The 17,486-nt window shown below is 43.6% G+C and overlaps 1 protein-coding gene across 1 annotated transcript; it reads left to right on the plus strand.

The window, feature by feature from the left end:
* The first annotated feature begins 4,099 nt into the window (after nt 1-4,099).
* Nucleotides 4,100-5,086, plus strand: LOC127348908 (dehydrin DHN4-like). Its single transcript, XM_051374770.2, has 2 exons — nt 4,100-4,400; nt 4,490-5,086. Exons 1-2 carry the CDS (start codon nt 4,191-4,193, stop codon nt 4,823-4,825), a joined length of 546 nt encoding a protein of 181 aa, XP_051230730.1. The 5' UTR covers nt 4,100-4,190; the 3' UTR covers nt 4,826-5,086.
* Nucleotides 5,087-17,486: the final 12,400 nt, after the last annotated feature.

Here is a 17,486-nt window from a genome sequence, read left to right on the forward strand (position 1 = left end):
AGAAACATAAGAAAATCGTCAAGACAAAAAATCAAAAGAGAAAAGAAAAAACGAAAAGAAGAAAAAGGTAAACATAAATAGAATGTAAAACATCAAGAAAAGAGCAAAAAAAAAAATACTACCTTGCTAGACTGGCCTGATCCGTAGGCCCCCTTGGTTCAGTGCCTACATGACTACATGTACATGCACTGTAAATTGACTTACCAACTTTTTTGGGTGCTCTTAAAAGATTTGCTTCATAACTTTGAACATATTTTTGACCCGCATTCCATTGTTAGCTACAGTTGAGAAGGTTGCATCGTGTTAGACAGAAACTCAATTCGGCTCCCGGGTGCGTATGATCCCTCTACCATAAAAACATATTTCCAAGTGTTAAAAAATTTTGACAAAAAAATTTACATGTACATCTCCATAACATATGTGTATTCGTCAAGTTTCACGAAAAAATGATATTTTTTTTAGTCTAAGCGAAAAAGAGAAAATTTATCTTGTGACAAGTCTTTGTTTCAGCACCGAATTTTGTCTTTTTTACACACGCCACATGACATGTGGATTTTTCATGAAACGACTTTGTGAGCGCGTAGCACATGAAGATGTACGTGCGAAATTTTTGTTTCAATTTTTTTGACATTTTAAAATGTGTCTAACATGTATTTCAAGATAAAGGGAGCATACGCTCCCATGTGCCAAAACATCACTCCCCGTGTTAGATACCTATTTCGTTTCTTGGGAAAACTGAAATTATTAATTGCACAATATTGAAATTTTATTACCGAACTATGATACATTACTATGTGTGCGTCTGAATATGACCAAAATAATTCTGAAATTATATTACCAAAAATTCCATTTCGAACATTACATTATCATACGTGTGAAAATAAAAAACTAGTGCAAGACCCACACCGCTAAAGAAAACAACCGAAGGGCATTAGCTAGTAAACGATCTGGCAGTGCAGCCGTCTCGTTCCTGCCCACATGTGCACGTCTACCATATAGAGTAGAGCCCAACATCCCCATTGCGGTCCCCAAAACAATGCCCAATGCACATCGATATCTCCCAACACGCCAGTGATGAGCTTCGTACACTAGATCGATCTGCCTCTCCAGCAACCATCGTCGTACAACATGATCATGATTACAATTGCGCATAGAAGAGAACCGGCCCAGCCGCGTCCGCCAACAGTGGGAACTTCCTTACCTGCATCTTCAAGTGGCGACAAGATGAGCAAGGAAGAAGGATTGGGTGACAGGCAGGATTTCACCCGTGCTATCCTCCATCCCCTTCGGACAACGAAAACTTTTTTCTTTGGAGAAAGCACAAGCGAAGCATCATCGTCATTTTCAATGACTCTCCAATACATACCAACGAATTATCCAAGGCTTTGGTCATCTTCCAATGCACGACATGCTATGCATTATCAAACACATAACAGTATGTGAAAATTGTAGCGGAACAAAATCTAACTCTAGCAAAACTAAAGCGGGACAAAATATAGATTTAGCACCAGCTATGTACTAACATAATGATCATTTCTCATCATGGCAGAAAACATTTGCAACTATATATGTGAAGTAACTTATCTTGACATTCCAGACAGTAACCGTCATATAATAATTTATGGCAATAATAATATTCTGATTGATGCCAAGGTGCTATAATCGTGATATAATCTATATCAGGGAGAAAGTACAATAATATTATGAACGACGCAATATAGTGTTGATGCAACATATCATGTTAAGTTTGTAATAGTTTTCGTATATACTCTCAGACTTAAATACAAGAAAAAACAATTTGTAGGGTAACTAAAAGGCTACAATAGTAACGAGTGCCAATCTAGCAACTTTTATGGATATATGTCAATGAACACAGTTTTTGTCCCGCTATAGCTCGGCCATAGCCTTTCATGATTGACCTTTGTCCCGCTAGGTTGGCATTGACCTTTTGGTATCCTCAATGCCATTGACCTTTTGGTATGATACACAAAACCTCTTTATTTTAAGACTTCTTGTATGAACAAAGTAAAATGGAAAAGAGCTTTTTTAAAAATAGCCAACGAAGAAAAGTAAAGAAATCGGGAAAGGTCCGATAGATTGCATTCTATTCCAATTATTCACTAGTTTTCTAGTCATGTGGCGATACCAGATGAGAGAGAGAATTATTTTCCATTTTCAAGACGAACCCTAAGCCCAGGATGGAAGATTCTTGATTTTCCTGTTGGTTCCTTCTTCATTGTTTATTCATAGTAAGTCTCTTTCATTTGGTTCACTAGCTTTAACAGATATAGAAGCTGCGAAAATCCTCGCTTCTAAAAGTCTTAACAAGTTCTGATCAATGCAAGGAATATTCTGCTCTTGGAAACTAATAACAGATGAATTTAAATCATATTTCAATGCAAACAATTCTCTTTTTAGAAGTGTAAAACTTTCCTTTCGATACTTAACCTTTGTTTATGATAAACAAAAACTTCCTTGAAACAAATTTTACACCATTAGGTGCATGCACAAAGTGCTCACAGTTACCCCTTTGTCATGACAGAGATAGTCCTGGGTGATTAAGGTTTGCCTGCTATTAGTGCTGCCTCTAATATGCCTTGTCTCATGTGCCCTTCGGGCCATGCATGGAGACGCGGTGGATCCGAGTCCTTGTTTGCTAGAGGGCTTCATTTTTTGAGTCTTTTTAGTTTCTTCAGGGTTTGTGTCCTATTTATAAAGGTGTAGCTGTGACAACTCGCTAAAGATGGAATAAAGTCCTTCACATCTAAATTCGCATCCTAATGGGTGCGTATATCGTCATTGAAGTGTGTGTGAAGGTTTGTCTCTGGCGGATCTAGCTGCATTTGATCGGTGTTTTTTCTGATCTATAGTTCTCTTTATCAGAAACGGATGCAGCTCTCGTGCGCAGGCTCTTTGGAGTCTTAGCACGACAACTTCTATGTACTACGACAAGCTCTACAATAACAAGCTTTGCCCAACTCCAGCAAGCTTTGCTCGAGTGCATTTAGTCATCGCTAGGTGGTTTAAAGACCTGTTTATAATTTTAATTATGTTTAAGTGTTCTTCTACTACTATTTAGATTTTTATGACTATTTAAAATTGTTATGAATAGATTGCTGGACTTTTCGCAATTGTATACCTTTTTTTACACAAGAGCGAAGTGAGGCCGCTCAAGCGATTCTTATACTGAAAATAGTAAGTACCAAATTTTTCTTCTGTAGGGGCTTGAAGCCAGGTGAAGAGCTAATCAGCTTTCCCATAATTAAGGTATTTTTTTTTGCAAAAAGAACCTGAAAATATCAAATGACGGTTCTTACGGAAAGATCCAGTACAAAGAGGAAAAATACAAATGAGCTCTTCTGGATCCCGTCTTCGTCAACGACGAGCAAGACGTGCCGATGACGCGCCGCCGCTACACCTCCCTTCAAACCTTGGATCGGAAGTGCCCCTCTGTGGAAGGGAAGTCATCGATCTTCGACTCCGAGAGCCTCCACCTTGCTCCGTCAACTCGAATGCCATATTTATTTTAAAGTGTGCTTTCGACTACAATGCTGTCAAATCTTAGATACGATATATGAGCTTGACGTAGCGATCAAATATTTTAATGATGAGGGTAGATAATCGCGGGAACGCACTGGTCGCTCAGCTAGTTGCATTTTAACATAAACGCTTGAGACACTCACTAATTTTTTTCGAAGAAATGTCTGAATATTTTGAAGCGTTATCCAATCTTTTTCTTCCAGCCGATTCAGTTTCACGATTGGTGGAGTATGCATCAACCAGAAGTCCAGAAGGAGTTAAATATGTTTCGAGAATGAACTGAGACGTGGCGACTCCGCCGCGCCCAGTGCCTACACACGTCCCCTTCTCTTTTTTTTTTTTTTTTTTTTTGAACAAGGAGAGGCGCCAGAGGCGCCAAATTCATTTAGCTCATGAACATAATACATCCACACGTCCCCTTCTCATTCTTGGCTAGTCACCGGCTTCGGCCTACCAACCCAACCATGCAAGCACACGTAGCGCCCTACCGTGGCGCCTCATCCGCGACAATCCCTATCCCCTCGCCCCAAACAGCTTACAAATAGTGCTTCGGGGCTTCTCCTGCTTACACACCCACGAGTCGCAGCGTAGTAGACCAACCAATCAAAGCAAACAGCACCAGATTTCCTGTAGCAAGCCATTTGTGCGAGATGGAGTACCAGGGACAGCAGCAGCACGGCCGCGTCGACGAGTACGGCAACCCGATCGCCGGAGCCGGACACGGTGGCCTGACCGGCGGCATGGGAGGGCACGGCGGAGTCGGCACGGGCGCGGCTGCCGGAGGGCATTTCCAGCCCATGAGGGAGGAGCACAAGGCCGGCGGGATCCTGCACCGCTCCGGCAGCTCCAGCTCCAGCTCGGTGCGTATATATATACTTCTTGCTGTCATCAGTTTTGTACACACACAATATCTCTGTAGGAAATAACTTAAAATGATTATTATTTGTAGTCTGAGGATGACGGCATGGGCGGAAGGAGGAAGAAGGGCATGAAAGAGAAGATCAAGGAGAAGCTCCCCGGCGGCCACGGTGGTGAGCAGCAAGCCATGGGTACCTACGGACAGCAGGGTCACACTGGCATGACCGGCACCGGGGCCACCGGCGGCACCTACGAACAGCAGGGACACACCGGAATGACCGGCACCGGAGCGCATGACACCATGGCTACCGGCGGCACCTATGGTCAGCAGGGACACGCTGGGATGACCGGCACAGGGACGCACGGCACCGGCGAGAAGAAAGGCATCATGGACAAGATCAAGGAGAAGCTGCCTGGCCAGCACTGAGCTAGCCCCTGGCCTTTCCACTACTTGTGAAGTTTGAGGCACCAGTTGGCCACCTTCGTCGAATACTAAGATAAACGGCAGAAAAAAATCTCCACCATAATAAGTGAGCTGAGTTCACTTGGTTGTTTCGGTGGATGTATCCGGGTTCATGTCCTCTGTGGGTTTTAGTTGTCGGGATTTTCTCGCACGGTTCTGTACTGTATATTTTGATGTGTAATTCTGTTGTTTCTGAATCGTATATCCAATATATGTTTCCCTCAACTCGCGCGCGGCGCATATATGTGTGGCGAGGCGGGCAACGGTCTCACTTAAAAGACTAGAACATCTTCCTTATAAACCACTTCAACTATCTTTCAACTAGTAATGTAGGATGAAACTTTATTTCCACCCATTGCCATACCCACATATGTTAAGAAAACTTTAGAATTTGTTTGAATTGTGGGATTTTTTTCCCAAAAAGAGCGCATTATTACTCTAAATGTTTGATGTAATTTAACCGACTTCTGCATAACTAGAATACACACAATCGTTCAACCAAGAGTAAAAAAACACTTTTTATTACATAAAAAACGACTAAGTAGTGAAAAGGTAATTCTCTGACTATGCAGCCACTCATGTTAGATAATATTTTTTTTGACCGAATTCTCCAATCATGTAGACACCCTCTATAAAGAAGTTGCGATCCTCCAAGTGCTGAAGCGACAACTATGAACGAAGCAAGGCATTACCTACATAAGAGAAGGATTTTTATCATTAAAAACCTTATCATTTCTACATAGCCACATCGAGCATATAACTGAAATTGCTCCTACCATGGTAAGATTCCTATACCTAACCTCAATCCCGTTTAGCCAATTGCCAAAAATATTAGCGATGTTTCGGGGCCGGTATAAGCTAGATCCTATCTGAATGATTGACCATATAGCACGTGCGAATCAGAATGGAAGAAGAGATTTTATTGTCTCGTCTTCGTGACAAAAAACACATTTCTTACAACCATGCCAATTTCGTTTTGCAAGGTTATCTTTCGTGAGGATAACACCACGGCGTAGGTACCATGCGAGCACCTTCATTTTTAGTGCTATCCTCAGCTTCCAAATGTTACTATTGTTCAGAACCGGTTGGGCAGGTGCTGATAATGCTTCATACATAGATCTTACCAAGAATATACCATTCTTGGTGAGTTCCCAGCGGAAATTATCTTTCCCTTCAACCACTTAGATTGAAGTTAATCTTTATAGCAGTTCTTTCCAAGTGGTTAACTGGTGACCGATTACATCGCGCCTGAATGTCATAGATGGTGGAGAAGTTTCCATCACTCTGGAGAGTATCATCCTTATGACGTACGATCGTGTACAAAGCTGGATATTGTTCCTGGAGCGTGGTTACTCCCAACCACTTATCCTTCCAGAACCGTATCTCCGACCCATCTCTAATGGCAAACGAACCATATTGGAAGAAGTGCTTCTTAGTTTTCATAATGCCAGCCCAAAAGTGTGAATCTCCGGGTTTCCAAATAACCTGGGAAATCTCCTTTGAGCCTACATACTTCCTCCTCAACAAGGTTTGCCATATCCCATCCTCACTTAAAAACCTGGCCAACCATTTACCTTATAGGGCCTTGTTTTTATGCTCTTAAGTCGTGGATACCAAGTCCACCTTGATCTTCAGGACATCATACAACATTCCATTTTGTTAACCGGTATTTCTTCTTCTCACTACCACCTTGCCAAAAGAATATTGATCGGAAATAATCCAATCTATGAAGAATTTCTTTGGGTAACTGGAAGAATGGATCATATACATTACCATGTTTGAGTACTGAGTTTATGAGGACTAATCTTCCACCCAGAGATAGTAATTTTCCTTTCCAATTACTAAGTCTTTTCTGCAGCCTTTCCTCGACTATTTTTCCTTCTGCTAGGGTGAGTATCCGATGATGAATCGGGATACCCAAATAGCTTATTGGAAAACTGCCAAAACCACAACCGAATAACTTGGCATATTGATTAGCATCGTCTTGGGCATCATCGAAGCAAAACAATTTGCTCTTATGAAAATTAATCTTCAAGCCGGAAAGTAGTTCGAACACTGATAAAATTAATTTCAGGTTTCGTGCCTTTTCCAGATAATGATCCATAAAAATAATTGTGTCGTCGGCGTACTGCAGGATAGACAGTCCCCCATTGACTAGATGGGGAACCACTCCTTCAATCTGACCATCTCCCTTAGCATGCTTAATTAAAATGGCAAGCATATCCGCCACAATGTTAAATAATATTGGAGATAGGGGATCGCCTTACCTCACCCCTTTGTTTGTTTGGAAGTAATTGCCCACATCATCATTAACTTTGATAGCACCACTTCCACCAAAGATAAAGTTATTAATCAACGCGCGCCATTCGGGAGAAAAGCCTTTCATCCGAATTGTTCGTTGTAGGAAATACCATTTGACCTTATCGTAAGCCTTTTCTAAGTCGATCTTGAGAATAACCCCATTCAACTTTTTGCGGTGCATCTCATGTATTGTTTCATGCAAAGTAATAACACTGTCAAGGATGTATCGATCTTGCATGAACGCAGTCTGAGTTGGTCGCTCCACGTGATCAGCCACTGAATTTAGTCTAATAGTAGCTACTTCAGTGAAGATTTTAAAACAGACATTAAGGAGACAGATCGGTCTAAATTGCTGAATCCGTTCACCATCGTTAACCTTAGGGAGTAATATGATCTCCCCAAAATTAATACGGAACAAGTCCAGTTGCCCTGCGTGCAGTTCTTCAAACAACTCCAGGAGATCTATTTTAATTGTATCCTAGAATTTTTGACAAAACCCGGCGGGGAAACCATCAGGCCCTTGTGCTTTGTTATGTTCCATCTGAAAGAATGCTTTCCTTATCTCCTCCTCCGTATATGGGGCGGTAAGAACAACATTCTCCCGAGGTGTCACCTGAGGAATGCTATCAATCCTGGATTCATCCAGGGTTATATCCGATTCCTTGGGTGCACCAAATAAACCTTTATAATAATATGTGATGTACGACTTTAATTGCTCATGTCCCTTGATCGTAGCATCATCCTAAAGTAGTGAGTGAATACGTTTCTTTCCGTGTCTGCCATTAGCAACACTATGAAAGTATCTTGTATTCAAATCTCCTTCCAACAAGAATTGAGCTTTAGATCGTTGGTACCATTTGTGTTCCTCCTCACGTAATAAGCCAACCAACTTCGCATTAAATTGATTCTTCAAATCGATCTCTTGCGTCTTTAGCTGTCTAATTTCCGCGATGGCATCTAAATCACCAATTGACGTTGAAAGGTTGAGTTTCTCTTTTTTTAGCTGTCCAGTGGTATGTCGCACCCATCCTCCAAGGTATATTCGCACACCCTGAAGCTTGTTATTCCACCTTTGAATAGGAGTGCCAACTACAAAATATTGTTCCCATATATTCTTAACCATATCTGAGAACCCCTCCCTCTGTAACCATCCAAGTTCAAATTTGAATGAACATTTATGAGGTGGAGAGGGGATGCCAGTGCTTAGCAGTATGGGAGAATGATCCAACAATGATTCAATCCTAGGTAGAGTATGCTCTAAGAATAGTGGGTATTTTTGTTCCCAATTCGAGTCCATTAGTACTCTATCGAGTTTCTCATATTGGATGAGGGAGACTATTTGCCAAAGTGAATTGCCTAACGATCATTGATATTTCTTTCAAACCCAAACTGTCGTTGACAGCATTGAATAGAAACGACCAATTATTGTCAACTCCGCTCTTACTCTTCTCATGTGGAAATCTGAGCAAGTTAAAATCCCCTCCTATAATAATAGGGTGTGGGTTATCCTTTGCTAGATTAACTAATTCACGAAGGAATGCATGTTCGAAGGAATCCTGAGCTGCCCCATAGACTGATACTAGACTCCAAATAAAATTATCGGATTAATTCCGAATGTGAACCTTTATATGAAAGTCACCTCCACAGATATCCAAAATTTCCATAGTCGAAGTCTGCACGCCTACGAGAAGGCCTCCAGAACAACCTCTAGGCGGGCCGGATACTCAAGCAAAATCTTCTCCGACAAAAAGACGGTTTAGTAAGCTTGTTGAGTAGTGAGTAAGTGTTTAGCCAAGTCACTAAGACCTCTGCTATTCTTAAACATGTCATTCATTTGGAAACATTATTAGATTTTGCCACTCTCACCTTTTTATTAGGCCAAGCGTTTCTTTTAAAAGATGAGGCACTAGATTTGCGTTCAGTTGCTTTAAGTTCATAGCATGAACCAAGCATCACATCATCTAGTCCAACCTCTGATACCTCCCCAACAATGTGCGTGAGAAGCTGGCCATCCGAAATGGCGTACGCTTCATCATCATCATCACTTGTAAGGGAGGTCTCCGACTTACTCTTACACATAGGGGTACATTTTAATCTATCGTACTCCATGTGTTTCAGGACCTTAGTCGAAACATAAACTAAACCAAATGAATTACCCAAAGAAACACCAACAATATTCAGCTTGGCCGAAATTTGAGGCGTAGAGAAAGCTAGAAATGATTTAACACTAGAAATATTACCTGAGGTGTCGAGATTAGACGCCGCCTTGCGTCTTATCGCCTTGGCAAGCGAGTCCTCATCTGTGGTCTCGGAACTGTCAGCCCCTACCACGTGCGACTCCTACGAGCTGGGGTTACCGGCAACGATCGACGCAAAGAAGCCAACACCTTGTGGGAAGGAGTTGGCGGGGAAGGCCCCCTTAAGCGGCAATAGCAGGCATCCGAGACGCCTCGACAGTTGACGCAACCTTGGCCGAGGGGACTGAAAGGACATTTCTTCTCCTAATGATTTTGATGTTTGTTAACAACACTTGGATACTAACCGTTTGCTTTAGTTGTGTCAAGTTTCTAGAGTTCGAGCAAACGGTGTGGTGGTTCCTCCGGTTTCGAGAAGCAAAAAGGAAGAGAAGCCTTGCGGATTAGTTTCGGTTTGAGCTAGGTTTCTCGTTTTGTTTACAGGGGTTTCCGAGAGGTTGTTGCGGTGGTTTCTGAGCCTATACACATCCTTATATCCCCACATAGTCTTCTTGTTAAGTGTCACCGGTGCTTGCATGTTGAAGAGGAAGCCGTGCTGTTCGTTGTGGTGCTGATCAGGCCCCGCCGGATTGGTCCAGGCAATGGCCAGAAGGTCCGGCCCCGCCGGACTGGTCCGGGGCTCGGTCCGGGCTCGCGGGTTTGAAACACTTCCTTGGTGCCGGCCCAGGTCTGGCTTCTGGCCGGACCATTCTGGCCGGTCGGATTGGTCCGACCGGACCCGGCCAGTCCGGCTGAGTGGAGATGAGCTTCTCCCTCCTCCAACGGCCGTTTCCCCCACCTACCTATATAATGCCCCCTTCTTCTACCTTGGGATGGTGACGACCTACACACTCTCTCCACCATTATTGCGCCTCATAAATTCATCTAGATCTCCTTGCTTCTCCACCGAAACACCTTGATTCTTTGAGGAGTGAAGGAGAAGCCCTAGATCTACAATCCCACCAAACCGATTTGCGACCACCGTTCAATTTCTTGGTGTTTACTTAGTGTGACTTTGTGGATCTTGGCGAGGTCATCCCGGAGCTAGTTCTGTGTGTAAAGCTCCGTGGGCGGCATTTGGGAGCCTCCAATTTGGTTGTGGATGTTTGCCCCAAGCTTTGAGTAAAGGTGCCGGTTGCGACCTCAAGGCAACCGCTTAGTGGAGCGTGGGCTAGGCCTTTGTGGCATTGCTCACCGGAGAATAGGGTGAGCCTTCGTGGCGTTGGTTGGCCTTCGTGGCACCACACCCCTTCAAACGTAGACGTACTTCCCTTTACAAGGAATGAACTAGGGAATCATATCATCGTCTCTCTGTGTGCTTCACCTCAGTTACCTCTATCCTCTCACCGCCAATACTACTTGTATCTCGTATTGTTGCTTGTATCTTGTCATATAGGTGAATTCACTTAGTTGCATATCTAGAGAATTTACCTTTGTTTCAAGTCTAATTTGAAAAAGAATAAAAATTTGAGATTACACCTATTCACCTCCCCTCTAGGTGTCATACGATCCTTTCAGGGATGTCACGGCCCAGAACGCCAGCACCCGTGCGGAGCTACTGCACTGCGTGATGGTCGGCCACCGTGCCCGATCCAGACCCAGCAACAGCAGCAGACTCCACGACCCGGCCCTCGGGGACCGCCCCACCACCTGGCTGCCTCTCGGCCATCCGGACAGTCGTGGCTTGCGCGACGGACAACGTGGTCTGGGGGGCCGGCAAGGCCACCGATGGAGCGGACCCACTAGGAGCACTGATGAGTGCAGAGCACACCGTTGAGAAACCCCAAGAGGAAGGTATGATGAGCACAGTGGCAAGTTTTCCCTCAGTAAGAAACCAAGGTTGAATCAACCAGTAGGAGAAATTAAAGGAATGACTTCTGAAGGTGTTGCTAGCCGGATTTTGGCAGGGCGCACTACCGGCGTCAGCAACAACGAAGAACCTACATACAAAACAACCAAAATACTTTGCCCCAACTTACAGTGAGGTTGTCAATCTCACTGGTTTTGCTGAAAACAAAGGATTAATCGTATAGTGCAGAAAGAGATGTTTGTTTGCAGTGGAATTAAAGAGAACAGTGCTTGCAGTAAGTAAACAGAACTTGTGTTTGCACTGGATGATTTTATCAGTGTAAAGAAAGGACAGGGGTCCACATTTCAATAGAGTTGTCTCTTGATACGTCGCAACGTATCTATAATTTTTGATGCTCCATGCTTGTTTTACAACAATTCTAATATGTTTTTTACACTTCGTGACACTTTTATGCATTTTATGGCACTAATCTATTGACAAGATGCCACAGTGCTAGTCCCTGTTTTCTGCTGTTTTGTATTTCAGAAAAGTTGTACAGGAAATATTCTCGGAATTGGACGAAACAAAAGCTGAAGTTGCTATTTTACCGAAACGGAGACGGAGTCCAGAGGAGAGATAGAGGGGGCCATGAGCCGGCCAAACCACCCCTAGGCGCGGCCTGGCCTTGGCCCGCGCCTAGGCATGGTGTGGGGCCACCTGGCGTCCACCAACCTAGCCCTTCCGCCTATAAATTCCCTTCGACGAGAAAACCCTGGGAGAAACCAGCCTCCATTCACGAAAAGTTCTGTCGCCACCGTCATCGTCGAGACGAGTTTCGGGGGTCAGAAGTTCCTGTTCCGGCACCCTACCAGGACGGGGATTGACCCCCGGAGCCATGTCCACCCACTCCACCACCTCCACTTCGACTCCATGATGGTTCGTGAGTAGTACCCCCTTGGACTATGGGTTCTAGGCTGTAGCTAGTTGGTACTCTCTCTCCCATGTACTTCAGTACAATGATCTCATGAGCTGCCTTACATGATTGAGATCCATATAATGTAATCGGTGTTGTGTTTGTTGGGATCCGATAATTTGTGGAATTGTGATCGGATTGTTCATCATATTATCATACTGTTGTTATTTAATATCTTGCATGCTCTCCGGTACTTGTAGTTACCTTGATCAAGTAGTTGCCTGTATCTCCAAGAGGGAGTATTTATGCTCGATAGTGGGTTCATGCCTCTAGTTTTCTGCAAGAGTGACAATAACTTCTAAGATTGTAGACGTGTTGTTTCTACTAGGGATAAAACAACAATGTTTTGTCTAAGGATAATTCTATTATTTACTTTACACACATTGCTTAATGCAATAATCTGTTGCTTGAAACTTAATACTGGAAGGGGTTCGGATGATAACCTGAAGGTGGATTATTAGTCATAGATGTAGTTGGATTACGGTCTATGTATTATGTTGTAATGCTCAATTAAATACTATAGTAACCTTTATCTTATCATAGTATGCATTGTCATGCCCTCACAATTATCAATTGCCCAACTGTAATTTGTTCACCAACACATGTTATTTGGAGAGTTACCACTAGTGTAGATAGCTGGGAACCCCGGTCTTTCTGTCATCATCATTGCTCTATAGTTAACTACGCACTGGAATATTATTCGGTGCCATCTCCACTGTGCTACTGCTGCTGTGTTACTATTGCCATTGTTCTCATTTTACTGTTGCTTTCACATCATCCCTGTTACTAGTGCTTTTCCAGGTGCAGCTGAATTGACAACTCCGCTGTTAGGGCTTATAAGTATTCTTTACCTCCCCTTGTGTCGAATCAATAAATTTGGGTTTTACTTCCCTCGAAGACTGTTGCGATCCCCTATACTTGGGGATCATCAAGACTATTTTCTGGCGCCGTTGCCGGGGCGGCATAACTCTACTCATAAGTTCACCCGGGGAGTACACTTTACCTGTCTCTCTGTTTTTATTTTGTCTTGTCTAGTTTATTTATGTTTAGTTTATTTCTGTTTAGTTTTGTTTAGTTTAGTTTACTTTTGTCTAGTTTATTTCCGTCTTGTTTTATATTTCTTATATACCCGAAAATCCACAAAAAATTGAAAAATCCAAAATCCAAAAAACTGTTGTTATGGAAGAACCTGCTAGGCCCTCTATGGAATATTTTATAAAGTATAGAGAATCATATAAGGGTAAAGTCATGAGAGGCGCGTTAAAAAGGTTGAATCAAATTGCTAAAATTTTGCTTAAACGCCATGATATAATTTGTTGCTCTGAACATGATACTAAACATCTTAAATTTCAATGTGGCTTTAATAAAGAAGTTGTAATTATGAACTATCATTGGATTAACTATATTCATCTTGGATTTGAATAAGTAGAAAAATTTGTCTTATTTATGGGAGCTTCTGAAATGAGGCTTCGGGTTGGCAACAGCCATTAATACCGGTTGCACAACCGGTATTAAACATGCGGGACTAAAGCCCCCCTTTAGTCGCGGTTGATTACGAACCGCAACTAAAGGCCCGCCCACGTGGGCGCCAGGTGATCGTCGGGGCGGAGGACCTTTAGTCGCGGTTCTTCTGGCCAACCGCGACTAAAGGCCGCCGCAGGTTTAGGGTTTTAGCCCCCCCTAAATCTGGTTTCTTTTTAATTTGTATTGTTTTATTTCTTTTGTGTTTTATTTTAATTTTGAAGGAGTTTCACATATTCTACGGTACTACATACATGCATATGAATCTACAATTTCAAACAAATTTGAAATTAGAACCAAAAAGAATTCAAGAGGAATATACAATATATATTCAATATCGGATGACCATATACAATTTTGAACAAGTTTCCATCCATAATTTACTGCATATGAAGTTCTACGTCCTCTACATAGTGTTCTCCTTTAGGATGGACGACTTCCCTCGCGAACCATCCAACTAGTTCCTCTTGAAGTGGTCGGAAGCGAGCTTCTGGACTAAGCATCTTCCGGAGGTTATTCCTCTTGACATTGTTATCACACGCAACCCGCTCAGAGGTGTATCTCCGGATCATCTCACAAACATAGTATCCACATAGATTGGTCCCCGGTGGCTGAATATCCCCAGTCCCAGCCACTGACCTTTTAAATTGTATCTCTTTTTGGAATTCACCGACCTTTTCATCTGCGAACCGTCTCCAAACCCTACGAGGCAAAGAAAATTAAATGAACAAGAGAGTTATTAGTTACTTGATATTAGGAAATGAACGAAATAGGCCGATCGATATAGAGCGCAAATGAATGAAAATAATTACTTCTGCATCATTCTTCTCATGTCGGCCCAAAGCTTTGCATCCAGAGTCAGAGAGTCGTGGACGAGAACTGTTGAAAGGATCGTATGCCGCACCTAGAGGGGGGGGGGGTGAATAGGTGCTAACCAATTTTTAGTTCTTTTCAATTTAGGCTTGACACAAAAGGTAAATTCTCTAGATATGCAACTAAGTGAATTTACCTATATGACAAGGCTAACAACTAAGCAAGATATATCTAAGCAAAATAGAGATAGAATAGGATAGAGGTAACCGAGAGTGGAGCACGCGATGACACGGAGATGATTCCCGTAGTTCCCTTCCTTTGCAAGAAGGTACGTCTACGTTTGGAGGAGTGTGGTTGCTACGAAAGCCAAACCAACAGCCACGAAGGCTTCACTCAGATCTCCGGTGAGCAACGCCACGAAGGCCTAGCCCACTTCCACTAAGGGATTTCCTCGAGGCGGAAACCGGGCCTTTACAAGGTTCTTGGGGCACACATCCACAACCAAATTGGAGGCTCCCAAATCTGTTACAACACAACAATCAACAACAATACATCAACACAAATCAACTAGGGAACCAAATAGGAACACTAGCATGAGATCCCTCAAACAAGAGAGGGGGAAATGAAGAACGCTTCGGTGAGGATGTAGATCGGTGTCTTCTCCTTCGAATCCCCAAAGATCAAGAGCTTTGGTTGGGGGAGGAAGGAGATCTTGCAAATCTTGTGTTCTTGAGGTGGCTCTAATGGTGGTGAAGCTTGGCAGATTTTTCTTGCAATGATTGAGCAACTTGTCCCTTTGGAGAAGAGAGCTATTTATATGAGTGGAGCTTTCAGATCTGACCGTTGGGGACGAATTCCACTTACACCGGAAGTTCCGGCCAGGATGGCCGGAAGTTCCGGCTTCCACCGGAAGTACCGGCCATTCGGGCCGGAAATTCCGCCCTTGATAAAATACCTGCAAAGCAAAAGAAGGGGCGGAACTTGGGCGGAACTTCCGGCGGCCGGAAGTTCCGGCCAAGTTCCGGCTAAGTTCCGGAAACTTGCGAAAACCTTACTGGACTATACTGAGCCACAAACACGGAATTTCGGAACTTGCCTGGAAGTTGGGCGGAAGTTCCGCTGACCGGAACTTCCGGCCAACTCCACCGGAACTTCCGGTCCTGAAGAGAAAACCTGAGCACAGACGTCGCTGAGAAGCTTCTGCTGAAAAAGTCAGGCCGGAACTTCCGCCAGATACAGAAAACCTGCAGAACTTCAGAACAGCTAAACCAATACACCGATCCAACATAATTTTTGATGGCTTGTACCTGTCTACATCAACACACATAAAAATATACATAGTGTTGACATCAAACACACAAAACCCAAGAGGGCGGGAAATGTTCTTTCAATCTCCCCCTTTTTGGTGTTTGATGACAACACAAGTATTTGCAAGGAATAGATAATGTAAACAACAATGTGAGAGATATAGAGGAGCTCCCCCTAGATATGAGCAATGGTACATAAGAAGCTCCCCCTATATCTTGCATCCGTCTTCCAAGGGTTAGCAATACAACATAGTGATAAGCATATGGATAATAAGATCATGCACACATAGATAACCAAGGAAGACTCACATACGGAGTTTACCATACACAAATAAGGTTCCAAGCACATAGATAGAGTTTACAAACCAAATAGCTAAGACATAGTTCGACACCATAAAGATAACTAGAATCACAAGCAAAGATAACTAGAATCACAAGCAATAAAAACCAAAGCCAACACGAGCTTGTGACTCCCCCATGCAAATACCCACCGAAGAGCAACCTAACAAGGTCTCACTCTCCCCCTTTGGCACCAAAGCACCAAAAAGGAAAAAGGAGAATCTACGCGCCCCAAGGGCCGGCGTTAGCCCAGCCGGGAGGGAGGTTCGATGAAGCGCCGGGATAGGGAGGAGTGTGAGGAGGAGACTCGATCTCAAGGCCATCCGGAGGAAGAGGAACACCATAACGAGAGACCCACTCAGCTTCCGGAGTGACATCCTCCTCAGATCCGGGGGGAGACACTTCCACCTCAAGTGCCCTCATGATGCTCTTCTGACGAACCCTTGACTTCTTGGCTTCAACATGCTGCTGATACTGACGTTGGTTGACTGCAGAGGTGAGGCAAAAGATCTGTCTCATGTGGCGTGCTAGCTTGGAAGCCCAACTCGGTGGCTTCTCATCCATGGGATTAACATCTTCAAGAGGAGAGTTGTGGCGCTTGGCCCTCAATGACTTCACTTCATGGGATGTGAGAGTGAGTGGAATGGATTGAACGAGTCTAGCATTGCAAGTATCCATCCAAGTGTCCTCAATGAGCTTCATAATGTACGGAGCAAAGGCGGGAAGCTTCTTCTCATACACACATGACCACATCTCATGATAGATGTAGTCCATCACATCAATCTTCTCACCGGTGCCCTTCTTAGCAAAAGAGTTCGCCGTAAGATCCACTTCATAAAGATGTAGCTCATCAAGGTTGCCACCCTTTGGTCCAATGGTTTCCCGGTAGACTCTAAGCATAATATCCCAAGTGGGGAGAAGATCCGCACTCTTGCCCGGAACACCCCAACCGGGGATGTAGAGGTGCTCCAAGACTTCCCTTGTTTGAGCCCATGAGCTATCATGGCACCTCCAACCATTTGCATTAACACCCGGGTAGCGAGGGTATCCAAGGGCGGCTCCAAACTTTGCCAAGTTAGACTCAAGGAGCCTCTCATGAGTCATCCACCGAAATGTTCTTGCTTCATCTTGCTCAAAGTGGACGGTGGTATAGAACTGTTGAATCAACCCAACATCATAGTCCTTGTTGAGCTCCATAATGGGATAGAGCCCAAACTCTCCACACATAGTATAAGCTTCTTCAAAGTACTTGTTAGCGGCCATCTTCCCGGTGTCAATAACATGTTGAGGGGCTACCCCCTTCTTGAATGGAATGTAGATCTCATAGAATATCTCCTCTTGGGACTTG

This window comes from Lolium perenne, chromosome 1 (genome assembly GCF_019359855.2).
Source record: "Lolium perenne isolate Kyuss_39 chromosome 1, Kyuss_2.0, whole genome shotgun sequence".
NCBI lineage: Eukaryota > Viridiplantae > Streptophyta > Magnoliopsida > Poales > Poaceae > Lolium > Lolium perenne.